Raw genomic sequence first — 26,257 nt, forward strand, 5'->3', positions numbered from 1 at the left:
GAAAATACATTTAACCACCACTAAGATATTGAAATAACTGAGGCTGAGACCATCTAACAATTTACCTCTTCGGTATGAAATTTTAAGCTTTATTTACAGCTAAACAAGTTAGTTTTGAGGTGCTGAAACTAAGGACCTTTTGGTTATGGCAATATGAAACGAACAATCTGATATAAGTGATTTTTAATTTTAAAAAATGACTCCCTAACAATATTTGTAATATATTCTTTAAAGATCTGATTATGTGCAAGGATATCTTGTTAGGGAACTTACTAACCATTAACATTAATATTTTTCTCAATTTACAGTAGTCTGTAGCCTATCCTCCCACTAAATCTTCAGCTAGACATAACTGAAATGACAAAGTAGACATTTCATTAAAGCAGCAAATGTACACCGGAGAACTCTAGTTAACACAAACTGTCATTAATTTTCTAACCACTTATGTATAAACATGTCACCTTTTCTTCTAAAGAAAATGACTCTTTTCTGCTTGAAATCAGGAACACTCACCTTTGTAAATATTTATCCATGCATATATTTATATATGCCTCTCCATCCCAAAGCGCAATTCCCCTTTAATTGCCTAAGCAGACCTGTTCAGTTAGTAAAATTATGTAAGAGTCATATATGGGTAAGTAGTACAATATGCAAATAGCATATATATAGGTGATGTGCATAAGACAGGGATAATAAAAAGATCTGGCAGCATACATGCTACACATTAAAAAGGAATAAAAAGCTTTTTAAAATGATATGTTTGATTTCAAGAAGTTGAAGTTGATAACACTAAAAATATCTAATTAAAGTATTCAATTAAATTTTCTGACCTTCAGTTCAATAAAATTATTACTGTACAGTTCCTTGGACATCTTTTCTACCACTTAAGTTTTATACTGTTGAATTTTCCAATTGCTTGAACATTCAACTTACCTAATCAGTTCTCTTTCCCATTTGGATCAACTCCTTAGTAACATAAAGACTCTGTTAGTATGAGATAATTTATATAAAAATACATTCCACTTTTGCAAGTGACCCCTAAAAGCAATACCTCATCTTCCAAGAAGAGCTGATAACAACAGCAAGCAAATGTTGCTACTGCTCTAATATTTACATTGCTTTCAAGAAATAAGTTCAAAATACTGGTTATACCACAGTCCTAAAATAATTAGCCCCTACCTATTTTTAAATAGGTTCCTTCCTTATATCCTGATCAAGAGAGAACCACTATCCAGACTCAGGTTGCAGACCTAAACAGAAAGGATACTTTATATTGTTTAATGTGGAACTCCTTGTACACATGGAACTCTTTGTACACAGAGCTCATCTTATTTAAAAACAGATTCAATGTTAGGTTGTCTCTTTGCTGACAAGGGATAAAAAGTAAAACAGATTAATATACAAAGAAGAAAGAAAATACAAGGGTTATTAAATCCTAGCAGAAATTACATATTACAAATATACCCAATACTCCAGAGTTAAAGAGCTCCTTACCAACAAAAACTACCATTATTTTTTCACTCAGATTAAGACAAAGCACTTCACTTTCAAATAGCTCAAGTCAAGAAGTTGTCTGATTATACTATACAGGCCAACCAGAAGGAACCTAGTCTCCTAGTATCATTAAGGAATGATACAGACCCCAAGGTCAGTCTGCATTGTTTCTAAATTCCTGATTTATACTCAGAAAAAGCTTAAAAGCACATTATGAAGATAATTTTCCCTTACTACATATAGCACTTAAAGCATAACCGTAAAACCCATTAAAGCTTTTGATTTCTTTCGTGATCAGTATTAGCATACAATTAGCAAATTACCCAGTTTAACAAAAAAAAAGATAGGATGTTTTTCCAAGATGAAGAGCTTCTAGTTTTTAGATTCCAAGGTATATGTCATGTAAAGTGACAAGTTAAAACCACTATTTTCCACAATGGGAAAAAGATTAGTTATCAGTAAGGAATACTATTATCCAAAACTAGTAATGGGACAGTTTTAGAACTCGTAAGCAAATGCACACCTATAGATAGTAGGAAGACAGTTGAAATCTTTTTGCAAAGAAAGAACTAAAGATAATATACAGAAAAAAATGGAAGGATGAAATTTGAAACCAAATATGTAATCTAAGAATCTAAATATAATTTTAAAACTATAATTTTAATGGAGGGAAAAGACAAGTGCAGTCAAACTGAAAAAGGAAGACATATAGTACTGGCCAAAAATATGGGTTCATGAGTCCCCTCACCATCAATTTTAAGTAATATTAATGCACCTCTACACTAACTTAGCATTTTAGCATTTATCTTTGTATACATTCTTTGATATCAGTTATACCGATAATACTCGCATCTCATCAAGAGCTTAGAAAAATCAGTTCCCTGCTCAACAAAAAAAGTTGCAACAATGGCTAAGAACAATAATGATAAAACTAGAGAAATTTTGTGAAGATTAAAATAAAGTTTCTCACATTAAACAATATAAAGTTTACTGCTAAACTCCAAGAACGTGTCCTTCCAGAATCTAGTTCTATACCTGTGTGGATTCAGGATAAATCAATCTAAGAAATCACAATTTCTTAAATAAGCCATAATAAAGTACATGGAAATTCATTCAGTTATTCTTCATAACTGCACACATCTAAGTTTTAAGCTTGGTATCAATGCATTTCCATCAGTTACCAAAGCCTTATAGCATCTTTTGGGTGTAGGATACATTAAGCACTGCATATTGGCTTAAGTCTACTTCTCATACTGATTTAATAAGGAACATGGGAGCTCCTTCCCTCTTTCCCCTAGTTTTCTGGGCAGCTTTCCCACATCAATGCATTTTTAATGAAGTACAACTTTAAGGGAAAAGAACCTTAAAACATCCAGGAGGCCTCAATATGCCTTTCAGAGCTTAATTACAAGGATTAGTAAAAAGCATCACACATGCCTATCTTTTACCATAAATTTAAGCCGAATCACACACACTCTGCGATTGCTGACCATGCAATCGGTAACTCTTCTTTGAAAGGGCAAAACCATTTGCCCCTCCTAGGTGACTTACAGTGAAGAAAAAAAACCATAATTGATCAAGAAACCCATGGAAGTGGTGGGGAGGAATTCAGTGCTGTGAGAAGACATAAATCTTTCAACAGAAAGAAAACACGGAAAGATAAACGGGCAAAAAAAAAGGCTTTTAACAAGTCAGGCAACCAAGCTCGGATCGTATAACAGCTAGCAAAATGCTAAACAACTGTTAAGTTCACCGGCTATCGCGGTAGTACAAAGTTCTGCTTTCCCAACGCCAAGAAGGCAGGCTAGGAAGCTTGGATGGGTCCCTCCTACGCCATCCAGATTTTTACTAATGAGTAAGCACGCAACCTATTCCACACTAGCCATTATTCCTAACCTCTTTAAAACCCAGGCAAGCTTAACAATATCGAGCCGACTACTGTGCGAGAACGATCCCCCGCCCCCAATCCGCAGAGTTTATCCCTCAACTACGCATCGATTTATAACCCCTGAACTGCTCACTAGGGCCCGTTTTATTATTCGGATCCTCCCCCCACCCCCGGCCAGCACATCCACCGAAGCAGCAAGTCTTCGTAACTCGGCCCGGTCGGTTCCCTACGTCAGAAAGGCCAGACACAAACACAGAAAAGATCGCCCGAGAGGAGACAGTCGCCATTCCGACGTTTCCTTTACGACATTCCGCGGCCCGGCGACCCCCGCTTCACACTCGCCCTCCTCCTAGGCCAATTCTTAACGTTAGCCGACGTCCTTCGCCCCTCCGGCTCGGCCCCGACCAGCTACCCCTGGTTGCTTCGCCCTACTTCGGGCTTCTCCAGGCCACCACCCTCTCCGTGTGGCACGTACCCATCCCTCCCAAGTTGGTAGCCGGTTGGAAAAAGGGGCAGGCCCACCTCCACCAGACCCGCCGGGGCCTCCAATTAATCTCCTGGGCCGTCCGTGTCCCCCGCAGTCTCGTCTCCCACCCTCACAGCCACAAGGCCGCCCCGTCAGAAGGACTCGCTAGCCAAGCCCACTCCCCTCCTCTGGCTCCCCCCAGCTGCCGGGACGAAGGGCCCAAGTCCATCCTCCAGCCCCGGCGTAGTCCAGCCACTGCGGTCTGAGGGAGCCGCTTGCCAGGAAGCCAGAACGATCCGCCGAGAAGCCGCCGGACAGCCCGGCGCGGCCTAAGAGCCCCCACATAGGTACCTGAGACAGCACTGGCTCCCCCCACTTCGCGGCCCTCGACTGTTTCGCACACAAACAAACTACCTCAACCAAACCTTCTGTGCCGGAAGGCGGAGTTAGGCTGCCTTCTAAACCAATGGCCGCTAGGCACCTGGGGCGCTAGAACGTGCTCTCCACCAATCGCCTGACGGGAAACCGCACCCTTGCCTCATCTAGCTAATTGGAACTCCGCGAAGGGAAGGGACGGGCAAGCTGCTCCAAGCACCAATGCAGCGAAGGAGGCGGAATGGCGAGTTAAAAAGCTTCCAGCCAATAGAAAAGACAATTGGGGTTTTAATCGACGAGTACATCAGCCAGTAGAAAGGACGCCGATTCGAGAGGTTTCATAAACAACAAATAAGGTGACCCAAGAGGGGCGGAGCCATCCGGCGGGGCCAACCAATCACAGCGCTCTCTGGAGCTGATATTGCCCAATCGCAGATCACATGTCCTTCATACCGCCTAGCGAGAGGCCGAATTGACGAGAAGGTAGGTAGACGTGCGCCGAACTTTCTTTGCCCAATCAGAGAGCTCGCCATCTACGGGGCCAACAAGGAGGAAAAAAATGTTACTTCCGGGAGTCCTGTGAACCTTGACCTCCCCCGCATTGGGAGCCGGGCGAGGTGGAGTTCTAGGAACGGGAAATCATGTGGGGGGCGTAGCCAGAGCCGAGTCGGCTCGAACCCCGGAAGTGTCGTTGCTGAGGTCGCAGGTTCGCTGCTTCTCAGTGGGACGTGCGTAATGCCCACAAGAGTCGTCCAGCCGGGAGGTTCTGCACCGCAGAAAAGACGGGCTGGAACAGGGGTCTCTAACCTTGGCCACTTTAAGACTTGTGGACTTCAACCCCCAGAATTCCTCAGCAAAGCTTGCTGAGGTATTCTGGGAGTTGAAGTCCACAAGTCTTAAAAGTTGCCAAGATGGCCCTTGAAGGCGGCGGGTCGATCAGTCCTCCGAACATTATTGAAAAGCCAGGGTAGCCCCAACGGTAGATCCCTGGGAGCAGCCGGGAGGGAGGAAAGTATTAGGGAGACCCCGGCCGCGCTTTCATCATCTGGGCTCGTCCTTTCCCCACGGTCGAAAGGAAACGAAGTCGGTGCGCCAGTAGGACGTGGAGCAAAATCTGCTTCTAAGCCTTTCGGGGAGCGAAATGGTAAATCAAGGGCCCCTTTTTCCCCTTCCTGTGAATGAGACAGAGCCTTTTTGTGGCTTATTACGGTTTTTTGGTAATGGTCAGCAGCACCGATTCTGCTACGTCAAAATGAAAAGCTAATAAGACGGAGGAACTTTTTAAAAATGATTCTATGGGACGTTACAGCTAAAAAGATATGTACTAATGCAAACTAAAAAAATAGTGCATAAAAGAAGGAAAAAAATAGTAAAAGAAATATTCCCTCTTCATCACAAATACCGGTATAAACAATTTTAGTAACAGCGTCAACAATCTTATCCTGACATACAGCAAATAACCAAACAACCAACAGTCCTTTTTTTCTATGATTCGTATCTATAGACAAATCTTTAAAGTCTCTTTTGTTCAGACTTGGCCAGCAAAAGTCCCTAACAATTATCAGGAATAACGTATTTATTTTAACCTTTAACCAACTTTATATGTCTTCCTTTTACTTTTAACAAACTTAATTCTTTAATCCCTTCAAATCTGCCAGATTTTCATTTTTTTTTCTTTGTCCCTTCTCAAAATCTTTCAAAGATTGAACAGGAAGCCCTTAGTGAGCTTTCCAAGTTCTAAGGATGCAAAGGAGCTCCAGGCCATAATATCCCACTATCGTGCCCCACTGTGGCTTGCTTTCTCCATTCAAAAACCAACATCTTCCACACTTAGTCTGCAGAACCAACCGCCTACTGGATCATTCAAACACTCTTTGACAAGATTTGTATGAATGGCAATATGCTTTCTGGAGAGCAAGTTTTCTCCTAAATATCTCTATGCGCACTCTTCTTCAATGTCCCTTATTGTGACTACAGGTGTCACAGGAGTGAGTTGCAGACCCCTGGGATTACCCTAGGATTCTTGATGTTAACATGCATTGTTCTTATGCATTTTTTTGTTGGACCACCATTCTTGGGATGATGCTATTGCACGTTCTTCATTTATATGCTACTTATAAGATTTTTTTTCTTTCCCAATAAGTTTTCATACCTCCCTTTTTGTGGTCCATAGATATCTTTTGAGATCTGATTCACTTCCACAAACCTGTTGTGAAGCTTTGTGCTAGTGGTAGCTGTTTAGAAGGAAGGACCCTTCAAACTCAAAGATGATCATGTGATTGGAATATTTGACACAATTTTTTTCTCTTAAAACAACAGATTGCCCTATGATTTCACACAATTTACCAGAGAAATAATGTGGTATTGTGGTTAAGATGCTGGCATAGGTGAAGGGAAGCTTGGATTCTCAAGACATGGTCTCCAGTCCCTTGGAGTCCCCAAGACCCTTTCAAGGGGTTGCAAAGTGAAATAAAATAATTCTAGAGCTCAAATAAGATATCTCCAAAACCTTTTGAGGTCCGCAATCATTTCTAAGTCTGTAAAAAGATCCTGAAATCAGAACGTTGGTTTTAACTGCTAGACCATTTACATTTCATCCCCCCAAATCCTTGAATTTGATGAAAACTGATGAGTATCTTTGCTTTGATGAAAAGGAAGCCATGCCTTAAAATTGCTAGTATTTAATGATTTAGAAACTGATTTCACAATACTGTATTTAGTAACATTTGTCTTACAAAGAGATAAGAAAACAAAATGATTTTCTTTAAAAGATTATATTACAAAAATGTCAAGGTGCTTAGACTAACAAATTCAGAAATCTTTTTTAAAACTAATAGCGGTATAAATATATATTTATATACTTCCAGTCCAACAATGAAGGGAAAGGATACCATAGTTCCAAATATTGCTTTTGAATAGTGACATGAATAACATCTTGATATTTCTGTATTATTACAGTAAGCAGAGCCATGTAAGAATGTCCATTTTAATGCAAGAGGTCCTGAAATAACCAATTTTCTTAGCGAAGTTTCCATCCATATCTGAACCAAAGGATTTTTCATCTATGAGTGAAGATAGTAAGAATTATGACAGGATGAATGAGTACTTCCCCCTCCCCCCTTGAGGAAAGTGCAGTCCTCTCCATCTTAAAATACATGTTTCATTTCTACAATAAATGAGCATTATCCTAACATATATGCTTTTGATTAAAAAAAAAAGCATTTCAGGAAAACAAACACCAGATGGCTTTACCGAAGCCTCATATTTAAGAAGCATCACACAACTAATTGAGTAAGTGTGAAATTTGGAGTTATTTCAAAATCAGATTTACGTTATTGCTGCATGCTAGAGACACGTTTTAGGTACTTCACATCACCTGAATTCTATAGGAAAGTGTTCTTAGCAAATCTATGTGGTTTTTAAAAATTCTCAATATGAAACATTTATGACAATACTTCACCTCCACATGGCATTGGCCAGAAACCGATCATGATTTTTAGTTTAGCTATTGTTCAGACTATTTTTTTTTAAAATCAGAACTTAGATGAAATTCAACTGGTGTAACTTGAACAATCCTATCCCCTCTAAAACAGGGTGATACAAAGATGTAGACATTGATATTTCCGGCTCCCCAGACCAAGCCAGAAAAGATTGCTAATACGAATTCTATAGCTGAGTTTAAGATTATATTTGCCTCAAGATGTATGGCTGGAGATAGGAGAGACAATAATTAGATATGCATTTCAAAGCTCACGTATAATTTAAGCATCTATATTTGCAAGATACGTTACTTAAAGGCAGGCCAACCCATCAGAACTGACATTTGAAATTTTCCCGACTGTGATAGGAAGACAATATTGGAATGACAATCCATAATTGCCAAACATAAGGCATTAATTGGCTGCAAACTCAGAAAGACCATCAGCTAACTGACCCAGAATAAGGAAACAGGTATATAATATAACACAATACTGGGTGAATAAAGATTTGCCCATCTCCCTGCTGAAAGAGCAATTGTTTTGAAGTTTTTTTTCTTTAAAAAAAGCACTCTGCATATCAGATGTCAAAAAGAGCTTAGTGATGCAGTTAGCATTTGAATAATTATCAAGGCATACTTCAGCAATCCCCTCCCTCCAGGATTATTTTATCAAGTGGGTTAAACTGACCAACATCACAGATGAAAAATGCCACGAAATATGTTGCCAAAGTCCCTTAGCCCTCTCATAAAAGAGAAGCATCTACACCGTACTTGTGCCAAGATGTCAAGAGCTGGAGAATAAACAAATACAGAATGCCTAAGTTTGAAGAAGCCACCAAGAAGGAAGCATGGAACTCATGGGGGAGATAAAACACGTGAAGAATGAAAAGGGTGTTTTCTCAAGCAAGGTGAATCCTTGGAGCTGATAGCTTTGGAGACCCTTCTCTCTTCACAAGGCAGCTTGGAACCAGCGAATCCTCAAGCTCAGCTTAGTGCTTTAAAGGGTGAGTTCAGGAATAAAATCCTAAAGGTATAGGCTGTGCCCCAACTGGATCACCAGTGTTCTCTCCAGGGTTAAGTTGAAAAGTTAAGTGCAAGCAACCAGGGCTGCCCGAGGAAAAGGCATGTTGCAGAGCCTGCACTGCAGTTACTCTGTTGGCTCCAGTTCTATTTCACAAGCGGAGGTGTGGCAAAGCTTTTGTGACATCTCGAAAGAAGGGGTGATTGAGAGCAGTCTTGGCCGAAATTCTCTTGTTGGGATCATAATGCAGCATTAGCTAAAGGGGAAAGAAGAAGAGTGCAAAGTTTCGTTAGTCCTATGCACTATAATGTGCTCAAAATGTTGGAAGGGGCTGAAGTGGTTTAAACTTCGCAACTCTCACTTCAACTACCTTGCTCAAGTTAGCACTATGGGTTACAGTCTTAGTCAAGTTAATGACAACAATCAAAATCTAGCAACTACAAATGTGATTTTCCCTAAAGGAATGTGAGCAGAGAGTGACAACAGCCGGGACACTCAAAACTAAGACTCAAACCATTTTTTTCTTGCAGGTGGATAAAGCATGCACAGAGCTCACAAAATTCTACACTGACATGATTCAATCTTGGCACTAAGCAGGGAGAAAGAATTCAATTTCAAAGCAGGACAGGAGGAGAAAATACATTGGCAGAGCAAATTCTGAATAGGAATTTGATAAAAAATACCAACATTATATAGAACACAAATCAATAAGGATGCTTTTGATTTGGCATTGCTTGTTGCTGTCAGATAGCAATAGCACTTAGACTTATATACCACTTTACAGCCCTCTCTAAGTGGTTTAGAGTCAGCCTATTGCCCCCAACAATCTGAGTCCTCATTTTACCCACCTTGGAAGGATGGGAGGCTAAGACAACATTTAGCCTGATGATAAATTGCAGTCAGTCAGCAGAAATAGCCTGCAGTACTGCACTCTAACCACTGCACCACCACGGCTCAAGGTTGACTCAGACACACTTTTAAGTGACTATACCTTTTCTTAATTTAGTATGATAACCGCATGCTATAGTTCAAAACACTTCTCCCACTACATAAAACTTACTGCTAGAAGTTTTCTGCCTTCTTCATCCAACGGTGGCACTACTTTGCTAAAGTCCTGCCGGGCCCATTTGGGAAAACTGGACTTATAATCAGGCATAGCGGTGACTCCTGGCCACACAGTCTCATCCGGGGTGCCCAGTGTACGGAAGATGCGAAATAGCTGGTCGATTTCAGAATCCCCAGGGAAGAGAGCTCTGCGGGTTAACTATTTGGCAGAAGAACAAAATGTCAGAACCACAACATAGTAGGCTTTGCTAGCTTAATTGTTTTGCTGTAACGTTTCAACCTTGTCCTTTTATGACTCGGTGATTTTTTTCCATCGGCTATTTGATATAGTTATAAAAATATTATGCAAACAGCAGGATATAAAAAAAATGTAATTTTCATCATGATGGCCCTTCCTACTGAGCTAAAAGCCCCATTTATGAAGATACTTGGAGAAGGTTTATGTGTTTAATACTGACCATCATTAAAAGAGACGGAAGGAATCTGGCTCATTCCTTCATTCCAATCATTCAGCAGATAAAGAACCCTCAACACATGCTCAATGTATGACCCAATTCTCCCTCCTTGAAGCACAAATTGCCCCTAGCAGGGAAGTAGTTCTCTCCAAAGCCCAATTCAGTCCTCAGAAGTCAACTGATCCTGTCAGCAGGCCTTCATTGTGCTGACCTACTCATGTTTCACACACAAGAATGAATGAGTGTGTGTTTTCAGCAATAAAGCTTTCCTTAAGGGGCAATAACTTTTTCAAATATTTGAGTCTGCAGTGGCATAGTTACTTACATTTGTACAATAACCTCGCGACCCTAACATCACGAGCCACATTTTCTGGCTCCTGCCAATCAAATGCCTTTCAAACCCAGCTTGCTGCTCCACCCTCACTGTCATTTCCAAAATATGTACCATCTCTGCAAAGATGCATCCAAGGCTCCATATGTCCACTGCTGTTGAGTAGTATTTGCAGCCAAGGAGAATTTCTGGAGCTCGATACCAAAGGGTCACCACCTAGTGTGAAATATAAAACCCATAATGAATGTACAATTAAAATAAGCTATTCAGGAATGGACACTTTCATCTGGTTCTCTGCATCACAAACCCTATCCATTTTTTCCCCTAAACGCATCATATATTACCACCAAATTAATTCACATTAGAAGCTATTATATGGGCAGGAGTCACTTTTTAATAATTCACCACATGACTCACATACAGAAGATGCTAGATTTAATTCTCGGTCCCTCCAGGGAAGAGACCTCAAGCTGGAGGCACCAATTAAGGCAGCTCCAAAAGTTTCAGAAGCTAAGGGGGGAAAGGGGGGGGGGGATTCCTGAATTATTGTATCCTATTTGCATACCACAGAGCTTAATGAACAGGAATATGTTTTATTGCCATTAGTCACATGAGTTTATATGGTCACAAGAATATCCTCAGCATCATTTCCCAGATTACCTCTGAGATGCCAAACTCAGAAATGATTTCTGAAATACTTTTTCCTTTCCCCTTACCTAGAAAGCAAGTTCATTTAATCATTATTGACACCAACTTTCATTTAAGTCTTGTTTGGCAAGTCCATCTCCAGACCCCAGTTTTAAAATAGAACACATGTATTTTAAATGATTATTAGCTGTGTAAGAGAGCCAAGCATCTTTAAAATGAACAAATTTTACCTTATATCAGAAAACAAAGCCAGGTAGTGCTTCTTATGAGGTCACATTGAGCCAAATGATCTTTACCATGTGGCCTCCAACTGCAACAATTGTCAGGGTTCCAAGTAATAAATCCATAGCAAGTAAGACCCTTGAGGCATGTAGATCCTCGAAGAATACTTTTATTTGGAATTATCATATTGTCACATATCTGGTGAAAACGGACTCTGAAGGTCTCACACCATTTTCACCCAATTCAAAGTAAACGTCTTCCCACTTTCTCAAAACAATCAATCACATGGCCCAATCACAGAATGGGCTGGCACCCAGGTGGCATCATTACATCTTGTTCCGACTAGGTGTGGGAATGTCCTTGGTTCCCAAGAGAAAATATGTTGTTTTGGCTATATGTTCCCCTCTATCTCAATTCCCCTCTCCCTATCCCTTAGTTCTAGTGCGGCAACACTGAAGTAGTCAAAAATGGCTTCAGTTAGGTCAGCTTCGGGGTTGACAACCATCATATGAGTAGATAATTTTGATCATCAACCCAAAAAATGGACACAAGGGCTACCTGGCTATGATATCTGCCCACCCATTGATCGCCAGCATTTATTTAGCTGATCTGACTGGCTAGGAAGCTGTCCCTTTCCTCCCTCACCGGTCCATTATGTGCCCCTGCCAAAGCTGTGTGCTCAGTAGAGAAGACTTAACAACAGTTTATTTAGTGACCATCCAAAGTTACAGTGGCCCTTATGAATTATCATTTTTCACTTATGACCGTTGCAGCATCCCTATAGTCAGGAGAAGGTCCGTAAATATGAACCCCACCTTGATGGCCTGTAATCAATCAATCAATCATGATTGATACACAATATAAAACAGAGAGAAGAGCCAGCAACTGTATATTGTTATAATGTGAAAACCAGCATTTTCCAACCAACCAATCAAACAGACTACAGGTAGTCCTTGACTTATGACCATTCAAAGTTAAGATGGTGCTGAACGAATGGTGGTTACTGTGTTTCCCCGAAAATATGACAGGGTCTTATTTTCTTTTTACTTACAAAATATGGCCTTGGGCTTATTATAGGGGAGGGCTTATTGTTTTGGGGTTGCCGGGCGGCTGCTCCCTTGCAAACTGGCTTCCGAAGAGCTAGGCACAGCCTCAGGGGCGAAGCAGCCATGAGGTGACCACGCTCACGAGCAACCGCCCGGCAAACTCCCTCCCCAGTCGGGCAGAGCGCCATTCACTGACCTAGGGGGTATCCTTAAGGCGCCAAGCCGCGTGGTGCTCTGCCCGCTCCCCAGCTCCCGTGGCTTGGCACATTAGGGATACCCCCAGGTCAGTGCATGGAGCTCTGCCGGGCTGGAGAAGGGGGTTGCGCGAGCGCCTGTTCCGCCCCCAGCAGGCATGCCTCCTAGCCTTAACATGTCCCAGCCCAGCTCTCCCTGCAGCAGCAGCCACCGCGCTCCGAGCATAATGTCTTCTCTGGTTCCAAACTTGATTGCTGAGTCTTCCAGCAATGGTCACTCTAGGAGTGCACTCTATGGTTGTGGGCTGGCTGCTGGAAGACTCTCTGTCCAGAAGACTCTCTTACAGAGTCTTCCAGCAGCCAGCCCACAACCATAGAGTGCACTCCTAGAGCGGCCGCTGCTGGAAGACTTGGCAGCCGAGTTTGGAACCGGAGAAGACATTATGCTCGGAGCGCAGCAGCGGCTGCAGGGAGAGCTGGGCAACTTACCCCTTCTGGCCAGGCAGAATGCCATTTTCCAACCTGGCGGTATCCTTAAGGCGACAATGTCAGCGCCTTTCTCTCCCCCACTCCTGCGGCTTGGCACCTTCAGGATACTGCTATATTGGTGAGCGGTGCTCTGCCTGGCCGGATGTGGGGGGGTTGTCCAGGGGATTTATTTTTGGGGGTGGGCTTATATTTTTGCCCACGCGAAAAATGTGGCAAGGCTTTAGTTTCAGGACAGATTTTATTTTCGGGGAAACATGGTATGAGCAGTCCTCATATTTCCTTCCATCCTAGCACCCTTGCAGTAATCACAATATAGGAGCACACAACAACCAGTTTGCACTTAACAACTAGCTGCAGCACCTCACAATCAAGTGACTGCCATTTGCAATCTTCCCGAAAAAGTCAACGATGGAAAATGTTGCAAGTTGTTGGGGTAAGCCCCCCCACACACACCCCCCGGGTTTGCACTGGCCACTCATGCACCCCCTTGCCACACCTCCCTTGCTCGCCCTCCCCAACTTGTGCATTCCTGTGTGCCTTTCCTGAGCTTTACAATCACATTGCTTAGTGATGGGAATTCTAGTCCCAATTGCTGCTGTGTCAAGGACTATATGTGTAGCAGTGGTGGGTTCCGGGCACGGCGTTGCCCACATGTGTTGTCGCTGCAAATGATGCTTCCGCAAGCCTCTGCAATGCTCCAGCTGCTCGGCAGAGCATTGCACAGGCGCTGTACGTGCCATGCGGAAGCGCCAAAAGTTTTAAAACACAGTAAGGAACTCGGATGGGCGGATGGGCCCTCTGGAGCAGCGTACCGGAAGGGTACCTGGTGCTCTGGGTAGGCTCCGATACCCACTACTGATGTGTAGTAGAGAGAATGCCAAAGTAGAGAAAAACAAATTGCTCACCTCATGCGTGTAGGTTCTCACTGGCACACCAAATGCACGTGCAAGCCCAAAGTCAGCAAGTTTTATTGCTCCTTCTGCATTGATGAGGAGGTTCTGTGGTTTCAGATCTCGGTGGAGGACACGATGGGAATGGCAAAAGGCAAGACCCTGCAGCAGCTGGAACAGGTAGCTCTAGGAAAAACATAAACATGCTTAGAATAAAATTAAGTTTGGTTATGTATGGAGCCTATTGGGCCAAACTAACCATACTGTCCTTACCAATAGTAGAGAATGTTGCAGGTAACATGGTGTGATTATGGTTGGAATCTAATCTACCCCCTCTCTACTAAAACCTTGATTGACCATATCCAATGTCTTTAAGTCAGTACAGGTAATCCTCAACTTATGATCACAATTGACCCCAAAATGTATATTGTTAAATTAGAAATTTAGGTCTCAAAAGGTGATCCAGGACTCAGGGACACTGCAGCCATCCTAAATACAAATCAGTGGTCAAGCATCCGAAAAATCTCACAACTATGGGGATGCTACAATGTAAGTAAAACAAATATGCTATGGTCTTAACAGATTCAGTCTGAAAAGATCACAATACTGAAAAGAACATGTTTACTGAAAGGATCCTTGAGTTCCTGTGTTATAAGAAAGAGGAACGGCAAAACAACAGAAAAGCAAATATTTTTATAAGTTGAAGGCTTGAAGGCTTGAGATCTGATTGGCTGTGGCCAGTTTGGGGAAGCTAGGCAGGCCCTTATCAGGGTACCTAGGGTGAGTTATATTGTTATGCAAAATGGGTCATTGAGGAGGGCAGCATAGCTGAGAAGGTCCATTGTAAAAGATATGGAATGCTGAGATCATCAGCTGAGAGAGATGGATGTTGACAGTTTTGTTGCAATTGCCTTTGGCTGATGGGGAAGCTTTTTTCCCCCTTTGGTTTGATAAGATTGCAAGGTGTTGTCTGGGGCAGGGAGGATCAATCTAGATCTGATGGGATTAGGCAAAGACGTACTGGGTTTGACCCTGATCATGTCCAAATGACCTGAGGGGCATGTCTAATTCAACATTTTGTTTGCCACTTTATGAAGAACCATGTCTACCAGACTCTCCAGACTATAACTGTGATGGCGAATCTATGGCCTCTCTTCTGGGTTCCAGCACTTTGGTGCATGCCCATACACACGCTCTGGTTTCGGCACTCAGTGCAGAAAAGGTTAACCATCATTGGTCTATAAAGTCATGGTCTGCCTGCCTTAAGCCTTAAGGACAAGCCAGGATCGGCTATACTGCTGGACTACTGCCTCCAACTCCCATTTGGTAACCTAAAGTAGAGGGTCTTGTGCTTTGATTTACTACATTTAAAAAGAATAAGGAAATACCTTGAAGATTCAGCAGAGCTGTATAATTTCATTTAGGTCTATATAAGATTTTAGTCAACTCAAGAGTGTTTAGGAGCGAAGTCAATCTTACTGCACACATTGTTCATTAAGCAGCTCTGTATGGCCTTCTATATTTAGGAGCATGTCCAATTAAGACTCAAAGCTTCCCTCAAAATCCTCGGCTTGCAGCACTTCTGCAGTTCTTTTGTCAAGTAAAAAGAAATGTACCCAGTATACCTGTGAACCCAGAACTAAGTTATGTTGGGGGGGGGGGGGGGTTGCGTACATGCTCTGCATGGCTTACCTTGATAAGAGGTAACTCTACACCACTGATCGAAGTAGAAGAATCCATGAATTTCTTTAGATCTTGATGCAAGAACTCAAAAACCAAATAGAGTTTGTTCTCAGTGTGGATCACATCCAACAATCTGGGGAGTCAAGGAAGGGATAGGAAGTAAAGACAAACAATAACTTTTGGATGTTGATGAGAAAACCACACAAAAAAGGTGTTTGCAAGTTCAATGTCATTATTAGCCCAGAAGGCTACAAATTATATTTAAGTTGCCCATGTTTCTAAATTTAGCAGAAATAAAATAAGGAACATGGAAGTGTGTAACTTCCAGTTTACTGCAAAACCTTCTTTAAAGCAACTTTTCCCAGATCAGTTGTTGTCAGATATTAGCCCATAAAAATGCTTCCTCTCAATTTAACTGGACAGAACTGAACAGTGGCCACTGTTTACTAACAATTTAGCTGGAAAATTGAACAGTGGCCACTGTTTACCAAACCACCATCAGGTAAATGGCCTGAAGGCCCACCAAAAATAGCATTCTATTTATTATTCTCCAGATTATCTCTTCCTGTTTTCCACACTTACTTGACTATGTTGGGATGGTTCAATTCCTTTAAGAGTGAAATCTCTCTGATTGCAGTACTGGGAACTCCTTCCGTCTCCCTGAAAGCAAAGAAAACAATTAAATTAAGGAGAGGAGATGAAACTAGAATGAATTTAGCTAACTAAATTGACTGCTTGAGATGCTGAGATAGACAACTAAGTGCCTGAAGTTGTAGATGAAAAAGATTGTGCATAATAAGACGATTACTCAATACAAGTGGAATAATACATTAGTAATGCAGATTAAATAGGATATGCTGGGACTTCCTTAATTATCCTGTATGAATATTTGGTATATTTGACTTTGTATCCTGTAATGTCTGGGTTCCCATATCAAACTGGCCTTCTAATCTAACTATCAGCTTTACAGGGACAAGACTTGGGAAACTCCAGAATATAAATATTCCCCAAATCATTTCCACTTGCTCACAGGACTAGTGTGAAGAAAACATGAAGGGGGAGGAATAAATAAATAAATAAAAAGGGGGAGATGTTTAGTAAACAAAGCCAGCACTCATGATTTTAATCACACCCAAACAAAACAATGGGAAAAGGGCTTACTCAAGATCAGAGGTCCCCAAACTTGGCAACTTTAAAACTTGTGGACTTCAACTCCCAGAATTCTCCTTCTGGGAGTTGAACTCCACAAGTCTTAAAGTTGCCAAGTTTGAAGATCTCTGCTCAAGACCTGGCATTATTAACCAAATCCAAAATATCAGCTGGGTATTCTACAGTACACAGGAGACATCTAGTTACTTTTCATAGCAAAGGACACTTTTAAGTGTGGGCAGAGGGTCACATAAGATTCTCTTACTGTCAGCAGCATCCTTGTAACCCGTGAAAGAACATTTTTCGATTCACCTTTGCTCCAAACTCAGCCGGCCATGCCGTGAAATAATTACAATAATCACAGGAACTTGTAAAGCAAGCTGTCTAGCGATTCCAACTTCCATCGTCGCTCTTTCTGGAGAGCTCTCCCAGCACGGGGGCTCCCCTCATCCTGCAGACGATCCGCATTTCGCCAGCTACATACGTGGCGAAAGAGCCCTCGCTCAATGCTCGGGGCTAAGGAGCGTTTTGCAGGCAAGGTAAAATTAGCACCTTATTAAAAGCGAGATAAAAGAGGAGCCGCTGAGGCGACCAGACGCTGCGCGGCTCCTCTCTCTCGTCTCTTTATAAAAACTTTCCGGAAACATTTGGATCAAGAACAGAGGAAATGATAACCTCCCTTCCTCTGACCCAACCCAAATAAAAAGGCAAGGGGGTCTCCAACCATGGCAACTTTTAAGCCTGGCGGACTTCAACTCCCAGAATTCCGCCAGGCTTAGTTGCCAAGATAGGAAACCCCCTCATATAAGGCACCCTTGCTGGCAAAGCTGGCTGGGGAATTCTGGGAGTTGAAGTCCCCCAAGCCTTGAATAGAATAGAATTCTTTATTGGCCCAGTGTGATTGGACACACAAGGAATTTGTCTTTGGTGCATATGCTCTCAGTGTACATAAAAAGACGATACATTCGTCAAGAAACATAAGGTACAACACTTAATGATAGTCATAGAGTACAAGAAAGCAACCAGGAAACAAAGTTACCAAAGTTGGAGACCCCCTGATCTAAGGCATCCTTATTAATGGCGAAGGAGGAGGAGGAGCTGCAGAGCCGCCAGATTACGAGTCTCCCATTTTTATTTGTTTCTCCCGCACCCTTTGCTCCTGGGACCACCGCCCCAAAGCTAGGGACTTCCTTCCCCAAAAGCAAAGCGAGGCTCCGGGGCTGCGCTTTCTCCTCTAAGTGGAGAAACGATCCCTCTTCCCGTCGTGTGTTTTGTGTGTGTGTGTGTTGTATGGAGGGAAGGAAAGAGAGAGGAAAGGTCTTTCACTCACGTGTCCAAGCGGATTTTTTTCAGCGCGACCACCTCGCCAGTGACTTTGTTCTTGGCTTTGTAGACCACGCCGTAAGTGCCTTCCCCGATCTTCTCCACTTTCTGGAAGTTCTCCATCGGGGGAGAGGCGGGCTGGGGAGGGGTCCCAGTTTGCCCCGGAGATCCTCGCCGGCACTAAGAAGCAGCAAAAGGGAGACAGGCGGTCGTCCGCAAAGAACCAAGCGAGAGCAAAGTCTCCGGGGCCGCCCGTCCGACGGTGGCTTGCTGCTGTTGCTGCAGTCGCGCCCCGCCGATCGACCGCGGCGTCTTTCTTCCGCTCGGCGGTTGAGTAGCGACCGTGGCTGCTGCTGCTTCTCCTCCTTCTTCTGCCTTCGCTCTCTTTTTTCCCGCGCGCGACGCTCAACTTCAAACAATGCTTAACGATTCAAGCTCCGCTTCCCCCCACCACCCACCCCCGGCTCCTCCCCCTCCTTTCCTCCGGCTTCCCGCGTTCCATTCGCTCCGCCCCTCCTGCCACCCGATTGGCTCCGGGGTTACAGCGAAGCACGTTGTAGCGGCGGGAGAGAAAGAGAGAAGAGGGCAAGTTTTTCTTAAAGGGCCAGCGCCGTGTTTTCGAGAAGGAGACTTTTCGTGGTTAGAGGTCCCAGGGGTGGATACGGCACTTGGGGGAGGGGGGGGAGGAAGCCGATCGAATGTAGTGCATATGGATGGACGACGGCAGGGTTCGGAGTTTTGGATTTAATTCGAGTGGATTTTAAAAATCGGCACAAAAAAACCCAAACAACTCTTGAGTACATAGACTTATTTGAAATAGTATAGGGGCCTGGACGAGAAGACCTCTAAGGTCCTGTAAGAAGTTAAAACCCATCCCTCTGCTAGAAAATGAAATATTTTAGGAAATATTAAAAGGGCAAAATATTTCCCCTTAAAAGGGAGGTAGAAAGTCAGCCTCCTCACCTGCCCCCCCCCTTTGTCAATGGGCCATTAAGGCCTGAGCCAGTCTATTGTACATAACAAAGTCTATTCTACATAACAAAGTATTCTACATAACATTACATAACTTTCCAGAGCCATAATAGGAATCCCAAAGCCCTTTCATTATATCATCACCCAGCAACAGCTCAACCAAGGTTGGGACTCAAAAGACAAAATACAGAGTTGCCCCTGCATGGCCCCATGGGAATCTGACAACCAATCAGAATACAATCTCAAATTCAAAAGCTCAGAGAGGGCATAAAACCCAGGGACTCTAAGCATCTCTGCCCTTTTTTTCCTTCAAGATCTGCAAGGCATGTAATCCCCCTTTCCCCCAGGACCTCAAGCCATGTGGTCCTGTCCACTATAGGAAGTTATCACCCAGCCCTCTCCCAGAAAAATGAAATATCCTAGGAAATATTGAAAAGGCAGAATATTTCTCTGGATGTGTAAAGAAAGAAACATGTTTTAAAAGACAGAATAGCTGCCTGCAGCTTCCTGCCCATTCCCCTTTGTCAATGAGCCATTAAAGCCTGAGCTAGTCCACTTTACATAATAAAGAGTTATCCCCTTCAGCTCCAGAGTGATGGGATTAAGGCATGATAATATTGGCCCTTTTACCCAACTCGCCACATGGCGTCTGAGAACTCAACCAAACCTGGATTCAAAACGCAGCCTAGAGAGTTGCCCCTGCATGGCCCCATGGGAGTCTGACAACGAATCAGAATACAAGATCAAGATCAAAGGCCAGAGAGGGTATAAAACCAGGGACTCAGCTTCTCTTCCTCTCTTTTTTCCCCTTCTCTTCTCCACCAACATTGAAGCATGTGATCACCTTTTCTGTTCAGTATCAAGCCATGTGGTCCTGTCCACCATTAAAACCATCTTTCCAAGCAGCCTCCATGTCTCCAGTGTCTTTTTCCACACTTGGAGCCGAGCCCAGAAGGACATTTCTTGCAAGACCACCATTAAAATCATCTTTCCAAGCAGCCACCATATTTCTAGTGTCTTTCTCCCCGCTTGGAACTGAACCCAGGACATTTCTTCTAACAGTTGCTTCCAGCTCTATTCTATTCAAAAGCTTAACACAAAGGAAGAAAATCAGCTGAACGTGGGGGTTGTGTTTGCACAGTGTTCTCGCTAGGCGGTGATGGGCACACTTTGAAGATCACTATATAAATGGTTTTATGGGAACCACGGCATCTGTGACCCCACTTAGATGACTTCCCATCCAACCTGAACAAGAAATAGATGTTGATTTTTAATCATTAAATATAGCCAAAATCTTCATTGTATCTCCAGTTTTTCGTCTTAAAATATTGCAAGTTTTGGGGGTGAGAATGCCAAAATCTTGCAAGGATTGTGACTCCAACGGATTTTGGACATGCATGTACACATGCTCACACTTCATGTAACAATGCCAACACAAAGGCCTTCTGTAATATTTCCATAGACTGTTCAGAGTCCCAGGGGTCTCCAACCTTGGCAAATTTAAGACTTGTGGACTTGGCTGAGGAACTCTGGGACTTGAAGTCCACAAGTCTTAAACTTGCCAAGGTTGGAGACCCCTGGTTCAGATTATTATAGACTATTCAGGTAGTTCTCGACTTAACGTTTCATTTAGCACTGAAAAAGTGACTTAATGTTTCTCACACTTACAACCATTGCAGCACCCATGTGATCACGTAATTAAAATGTAGATGCTTACCAACTGGCATGTACTTATGATGGTTGCAGTGTCCCAGGGTCATATTTTGCGACCTGACAAGCAAAGTCAATGGGGAAGCTAGATTCACATAACAACTGTGTTACAAACTTACCAACCACAGTGATTCACTTAAACAACGGTGACAAGAAAAGTTGTAAAATGGGGCAAAACTCAATGAACAACTGTCTCCTTGGCAACAGGAATTTTGGGTTCAATTGTGGGTTGTAAGTCAAGAAATACCTGAAAGTCCATACAGTAGGTTGAGAACTGTTGTTTGATGAGTACAGGACTAGATCTTGGATCCAAGAAATTGCCCTGACTAGTCATTGTTGTCTTTTGTTGCTTGTGTTTGTGTGTGTGTTTGAACAATGTAAACATTTTTTAAAGTGTTCTTTTATTTGGAAAATTCCTGAAAATTGTTTTTAAAATTAAATTCTCCCTCACTCTGCCACACTTGTTAAATTGTCTGTTCCTTCTTCTTCCATGTTATGGATATTTTCTGGGTATGAATGAATTAATGCAATGTTGTGACAGGGTTTCCTCTTTAAAATGGCCTCTGCAGCAAGGGTGTGCACAAAGCCTTGTGTGCAGCCTCCAGAAGGCCTCGTAAGTTGCTCACATCTTGCAATATTTTAACTCAATCATAAAGGGTTGAACACAATTTTCTGTCCACTTTCCCATTTTAGATTTTCTCCTCAATGGGATTTAATCTAAGAATAGATGTACTAGGCTTATGGATGAATTAATACATCCACATTTGATCATTTTCTGCCAAAAATGCAGCTAGATCTTGCACTGCAGTTATTTTACAGTTGAGCATGGAACTGTGGGAAGTTATCATCCAGCCCTCTCCCAGAAAAATGAAATATCCTAGGAAATATTGAAAAGGCAGAATATTTCTCTGGATGTGAAAAGAAAGAAACATGTTTTAAAAGACAGAATAGTTGCCTGTAGCTTCCTGCCCATCCCCACTGTTAATGGGCCATTAAGATGGCCAAGCTAGTCCACTTTACATAATAAAGACTTCACCAGCAGCTACAGGAAAGCATGATAATATTGGCCCTTTACTTAACTGACCACATGGCATCTGAGAACTCATCCACACCTGGATTCAAAACACAGCCTAGAGAGTAGTCCCTGCATGGCCCCATGGGAGTCTGACAACCAATCAGAATACATTTCTTACACAGGAACAGGAAACAGAGAGGTGGGACTAAACAGGTTATAAAAAGCCTAGCAAGCTCCTCCCTCAGCCCTTCTTCTTCACCAACATTGAAACATGTGATCACTTTTTCTGTTCAGGGCTCAGTGTGGCCCATGTGGCCCTGTCCACCAATAAACCATCTTTCCAAGCAGCCTCATGTCTCCAGTGTCTTTTCCCCCCACTTGGAGCCGAACCCAGAAGGACATTTCTTTCATCAGAACATTGGCAATTCAATGTCAACATCCACAAAAATGTGGCTGGAGAATTGCATGCAATCCTTGACCGGGATCTTGCTCACTGCTGCTGTAGAATAACTGTGGCTTTAAGTAGCAAATCCTAGGGAAATTCTTTCGTCCATTGCTTTCTAAATATTGCCATCTTTGAAAAAAAAGATTGTGGTCCACATTATTTATCATGGACTTTTGCTGGAACTCTGCTGGATGAAGTATAATTCCATCCTCCCTCTATAACAGTAACTGTGAAATACGATTTAAGAACTGTGACGTTGGAAATCATTAAAGAAACTCATGTGAGGGAGAGCCGAGTTGCTACTGTGAGCAACTGCAGGCACAAAATTGAAATCAGGCACATACTGTGTAAAAAAGTCTGTTCAATGTACACTTTTCCATGAAATCAAATTATTCTGGGAGAGTTCTTAATGACCATGGAACCTGCTGGCCTGCACAAAATAGCTTTAATTTTCCTTAAACCAGATGATGAGTTTATAATTGGGAGGTGAGCCAAAATCTAGTGTTTTCCTGCAATAAAAAGTAATTGAGATAGATAGATGATAGATAGATAGATGATAGATAGATAGATAGATAGATAGATAGATAGATAGATAGATGATAGATAGATAGATGAGAGAGAGAGAGAGAGATTTTATAAAGGAGCCAAATTTAGTTAATTACGGGTCAAATCTGTCAATACTAATTAGATACTGAAATTGCAAAGAACAAATCCTACTCCAGAAACTAAGCAGATATATGCAGACAATCTTTTAGAGGCTTGTTTATTATGTTTGTAAAGCAAGCTATTTTATAAAAGTACATATACGTCAAGAATTGCTCTGGATAGTGAGATGGGTGGCATGTACATTTAATAATAAACAATCAGCCCTGTGTTAAGTATATAAGCCTGTGTATTTCCAACGATAGTGAATCTGGAAGTATCATACTGTACTTGCTTTCACACATAATCATAAGAGGCAGGCGAGATTGACAGATCGTGTGAATGGCTGAAGAACAGCACTGAGTCTGAATGAAAGGCAGGAAATTGAGATGGGTTTAGAGTCTATTGGTTCACCATTTGTTCTTTTTTAAATAACACCATTAATATGTTTAATGAGTATGATTCAAACTAACTTAAAAGAAAAAGTGCAGAAAAAAAGAAAAAAGATAAACACAATAATAAAGTGGCTTCCAACCTTCATTACCCACAAGCATAAGCTGATGTATTAACTTTTCATTCTGTATAAACTTATAAATAAAAAGTCTCTCCTCATAGTGTAATTCTTATCTATATGCAACCTAGAAATCATCTTTTAAATTCTATTTCACCAAAAAAGGCCAGTAGGCATTACCAGAAATATCAAAGTTTATCCTTGATCAAATAGAAATCAGTCCCAGTCTTCCTGCCATAGGAAAACAGCCTCAAGCAGAAGCCTGAAGAAACTAATCTTTAGGATTAGATATTTTGCATCCATTCAGAAAGCTGGGCCACTCTATACATAAGCAAAGGGCAACCAGAAACTCCAAATAAGCAAAACAATAGGCAAGGAGCCAAAGCTGACAAGATTAGCTCAGACAAAAAAAAAACACCTAGGATTTGCATTTCCCCTTTTGTCTATAGAACCAGCCATGACCCCTATATTATCTCATAAGAATCTGGCAACAGCCATTAAAATATTAAAGGATATATTCTTGCACAGGAATAGACATCTCAATCACAAAGCCCCATGTATACAAATGTATCAATGTATAAAAACCCACCTACTCTCAAGCCCATTTTGTCAGCCACTGCAGAAACATGAGGTTTCTGGCTATCAAATAAATGGAGACCTTATTTCCTACAGCCTGCCTCCATTTTATTTCAGTTTCTTTCTCCCAGCTTGGAACCAGACCAGAAGTGGGTTCCTACCAGTTCGGACTGGTTCAGCCAAGTAGGTAGTAACTCGGCCGCCCACATCCCCATAACCAGTTCTATCAGTGGCGCCTACGGCACATGCGCATAAACAATTTTTTCATGCAAAGTGCGAAAGGGATACACTTCGGGCACGCAAAGTGCGTGCATGCCCAAAGTGTGTCCCTGAGCGAACCAGCAGTAAAAGAAGCCAGGACCCACCCCTGAACCAGACCTGATCTTTCTTCCAATAATTCCCTTTCCTTCTGAAAGATCTATTTGCAAATTATTGGCCTTTCTCTATATACCAAGTTTAATGATAAAATAGTTAACAGGAAGAAAAATAATACTAATTAAAAAAACAGGATTAAGGTTCAAAATTCTCTGTTAACAAGCTGTTACCAACTTTATATTTTTCTTTTTGTTCTACACAATTTCTAAATCCTTCCAACAGCACTGGAGGTTTTGATCTTTCACCATTCTTTGGGTTTAAAAGAAGTCTACAAAGTTTTTATTAATCTACTTTGTAAATGTCAGAAAGAAGCATCATCCATGATTTTTTTGTAGCAACTGTTCCTTTTCCAGTCCCTTTTCTTGATTTATCTTTTGTATTCCTAGTTTGGTAAATTCAATTTTGCTGTCTTTCATGCCTTCAAACTATAATGATTATGTCAAGTAAAGTTTTAAAAAAATCTTTCTCGTCATCTTCTAAAAGTTTACTGTTGAAATCTGTATCCTTTCTGAGATTATGAATCTATTAACATTTTAGTCCATGCAAAAAAAAATCTGTTTAAGAAAAAATTTACCAATTTAGCCAATTTACCTATTCCAATACTTTTCTGCCTGGTCCTTGGCTTGCCTCTAGTGACCATTTAGAAACTTCACCAATCGTATTAAAAGAGGAGAAGGCAGTTCAAACATGGTTCCAGTATGGGCAATTACAGGCCAGGTTGAAAATAGATCAAAAAATTGGTTTTGTCCAAATTGAGGACAACTTATTTAAACAAATAAGAGATCAAAGTTTAATGCATATAAAGAGGATATATAATGTATTAATACAGATAGATTCGGAAACAGAGCTAGTTAAAGAACTCTCATTCAGAAAAAAATGAACAATTAATCTACCCACTGGTCTTTCATTCTGCACAACAATTGTCTCTGCTTATTTACCTAGATGTCTTTTAATCGGCCCTGGTTCACCATCATATTCTTATGAGCCTTGAAATAGCCACAAATCCTTGATTTCTTAGCATGACGAAAATCCAGCATTGTGGCAACATCTAGTTGATGTTTGCTAACCCTAAAACTTTAATTAAGGTCAGGCCTGTATTATTGTTGGACAGGAGTGTCTTGGGAAATTGCAGGGCATTAGGCTAAATTAGGAAGGGTTTTTTTAAGTCTCCTGGAAGGAGACAATAGCAAATCACTTCTTTATTATTATCAAAAACTCCCAGACCGACACATCTATAATGTTGCTAGAGAATCAAGCTCAACTTGAAGGGCTTAACTAGAAGTCTCTGTTTTTCTGTCAATTACTTCTTTGCATTCTTTAGCTGCTTGATATAGTTTGCTTAAGCTCCATTGCCTTGCATCTGAACCTGGAGGTTCAAAGAAGTAACCAAGGTTACTTGGTTAAGAGGTTCAGAGAAGTAACCAAGACGTGAATGAGGTTGTGCCCTATAATCTCATCCTGATGATGCCCTTTAATGAAGTTGTGTAACTAGTCATTTGTCTCTCTCTCTCTCTTGTTATCTCTCCCAACTTCCTCCTCTGCTGTGAAGCACCTCAGTGTTCAAGCATTGCCCAACCCCTTTACCCTGGCATTCCAGCTATGGGATTAAAAAAAGGGGGCCTCCTTGCGTTGGCCACAATGCAAACTTGTGACCGGATCACACAGCCAATGTTCCCCCCCTTCCCCCATCTTAATTATTAGAAAGAGGAGGGGGAAAGCCCCGTGCTAAAAAGAAAGCAATGTCTTCATGCTCTAAAGAGAGGTGGGTATATGCAAATGAGCTCCCTTTTTAAT

The 26,257-nt window shown here is 41.9% G+C and overlaps 2 protein-coding genes across 3 annotated transcripts in view; both read right to left on the reverse strand.

Moving 5' to 3' along the window:
- The window catches only part of RAB5B (RAB5B, member RAS oncogene family), a 31,860-nt gene extending 27,563 nt beyond the window's left edge, over positions 1 to 4,297 (reverse strand). The window contains exon 1 of the mRNA XM_087710273.1: positions 4,200 to 4,297. The gene's annotated coding sequence lies outside the window, so the exon portion shown is untranslated. The remainder of the gene's footprint in view (positions 1 to 4,199) is intronic.
- Positions 4,298 to 6,888: 2,591 nt separating this feature from the next.
- On the reverse strand, positions 6,889 to 18,617 carry CDK2 (cyclin dependent kinase 2). 2 transcript variants are annotated; one of them, XM_087710269.1, is made up of 7 exons: positions 18,225 to 18,617; positions 16,328 to 16,405; positions 15,755 to 15,878; positions 14,078 to 14,248; positions 10,568 to 10,789; positions 9,783 to 9,986; positions 6,889 to 8,978 (listed from the first exon to the last, which is right to left on the reverse strand). In XM_087710269.1, the coding sequence occupies exons 1-7, from the start codon at positions 18,338 to 18,340 to the stop codon at positions 8,874 to 8,876; spliced, it is 1,020 nt and encodes a 339-aa protein (XP_087566395.1). In that variant the 5' UTR covers positions 18,341 to 18,617; the 3' UTR covers positions 6,889 to 8,873. The 2 variants fall into 2 exon arrangements, with proteins under 2 accessions (XP_087566395.1, XP_087566396.1); XM_087710270.1 differs by having other exon boundaries at positions 10,688 to 10,789; positions 18,225 to 18,613.
- Positions 18,618 to 26,257: the final 7,640 nt, after the last annotated feature.

This window comes from Thamnophis sirtalis, unplaced genomic scaffold (assembly GCF_051295495.1).
Source record: "Thamnophis sirtalis isolate CommonGarterSnake01/CBP01778 unplaced genomic scaffold, rThaSir2_p1.2 scaffold_3, whole genome shotgun sequence".
Lineage (NCBI taxonomy): Eukaryota > Metazoa > Chordata > Lepidosauria > Squamata > Natricidae > Thamnophis > Thamnophis sirtalis.

Excerpts from the sequence above, each read along its gene's own strand:
- CDK2 (XM_087710269.1), bottom strand. The coding sequence starts at position 18,340 with ATGGAGAACTTCCAGAAAGTGGAGAAGATCGGGGAAGGCACTTACGGC. Across the intron at positions 16,406-18,224 it reads AAAAAAATCCGCTTGGACAC|GGAGACGGAAGGAGTTCCCA; the intron begins GTGAGTGAAAGA and ends CTTTGCTTTCAG. Across the intron at positions 9,987-10,567 it reads CGCGAGGTTATTGTACAAAT|TTAACCCGCAGAGCTCTCTT; the intron begins GTAAGTAACTAT and ends TCTGCCAAATAG.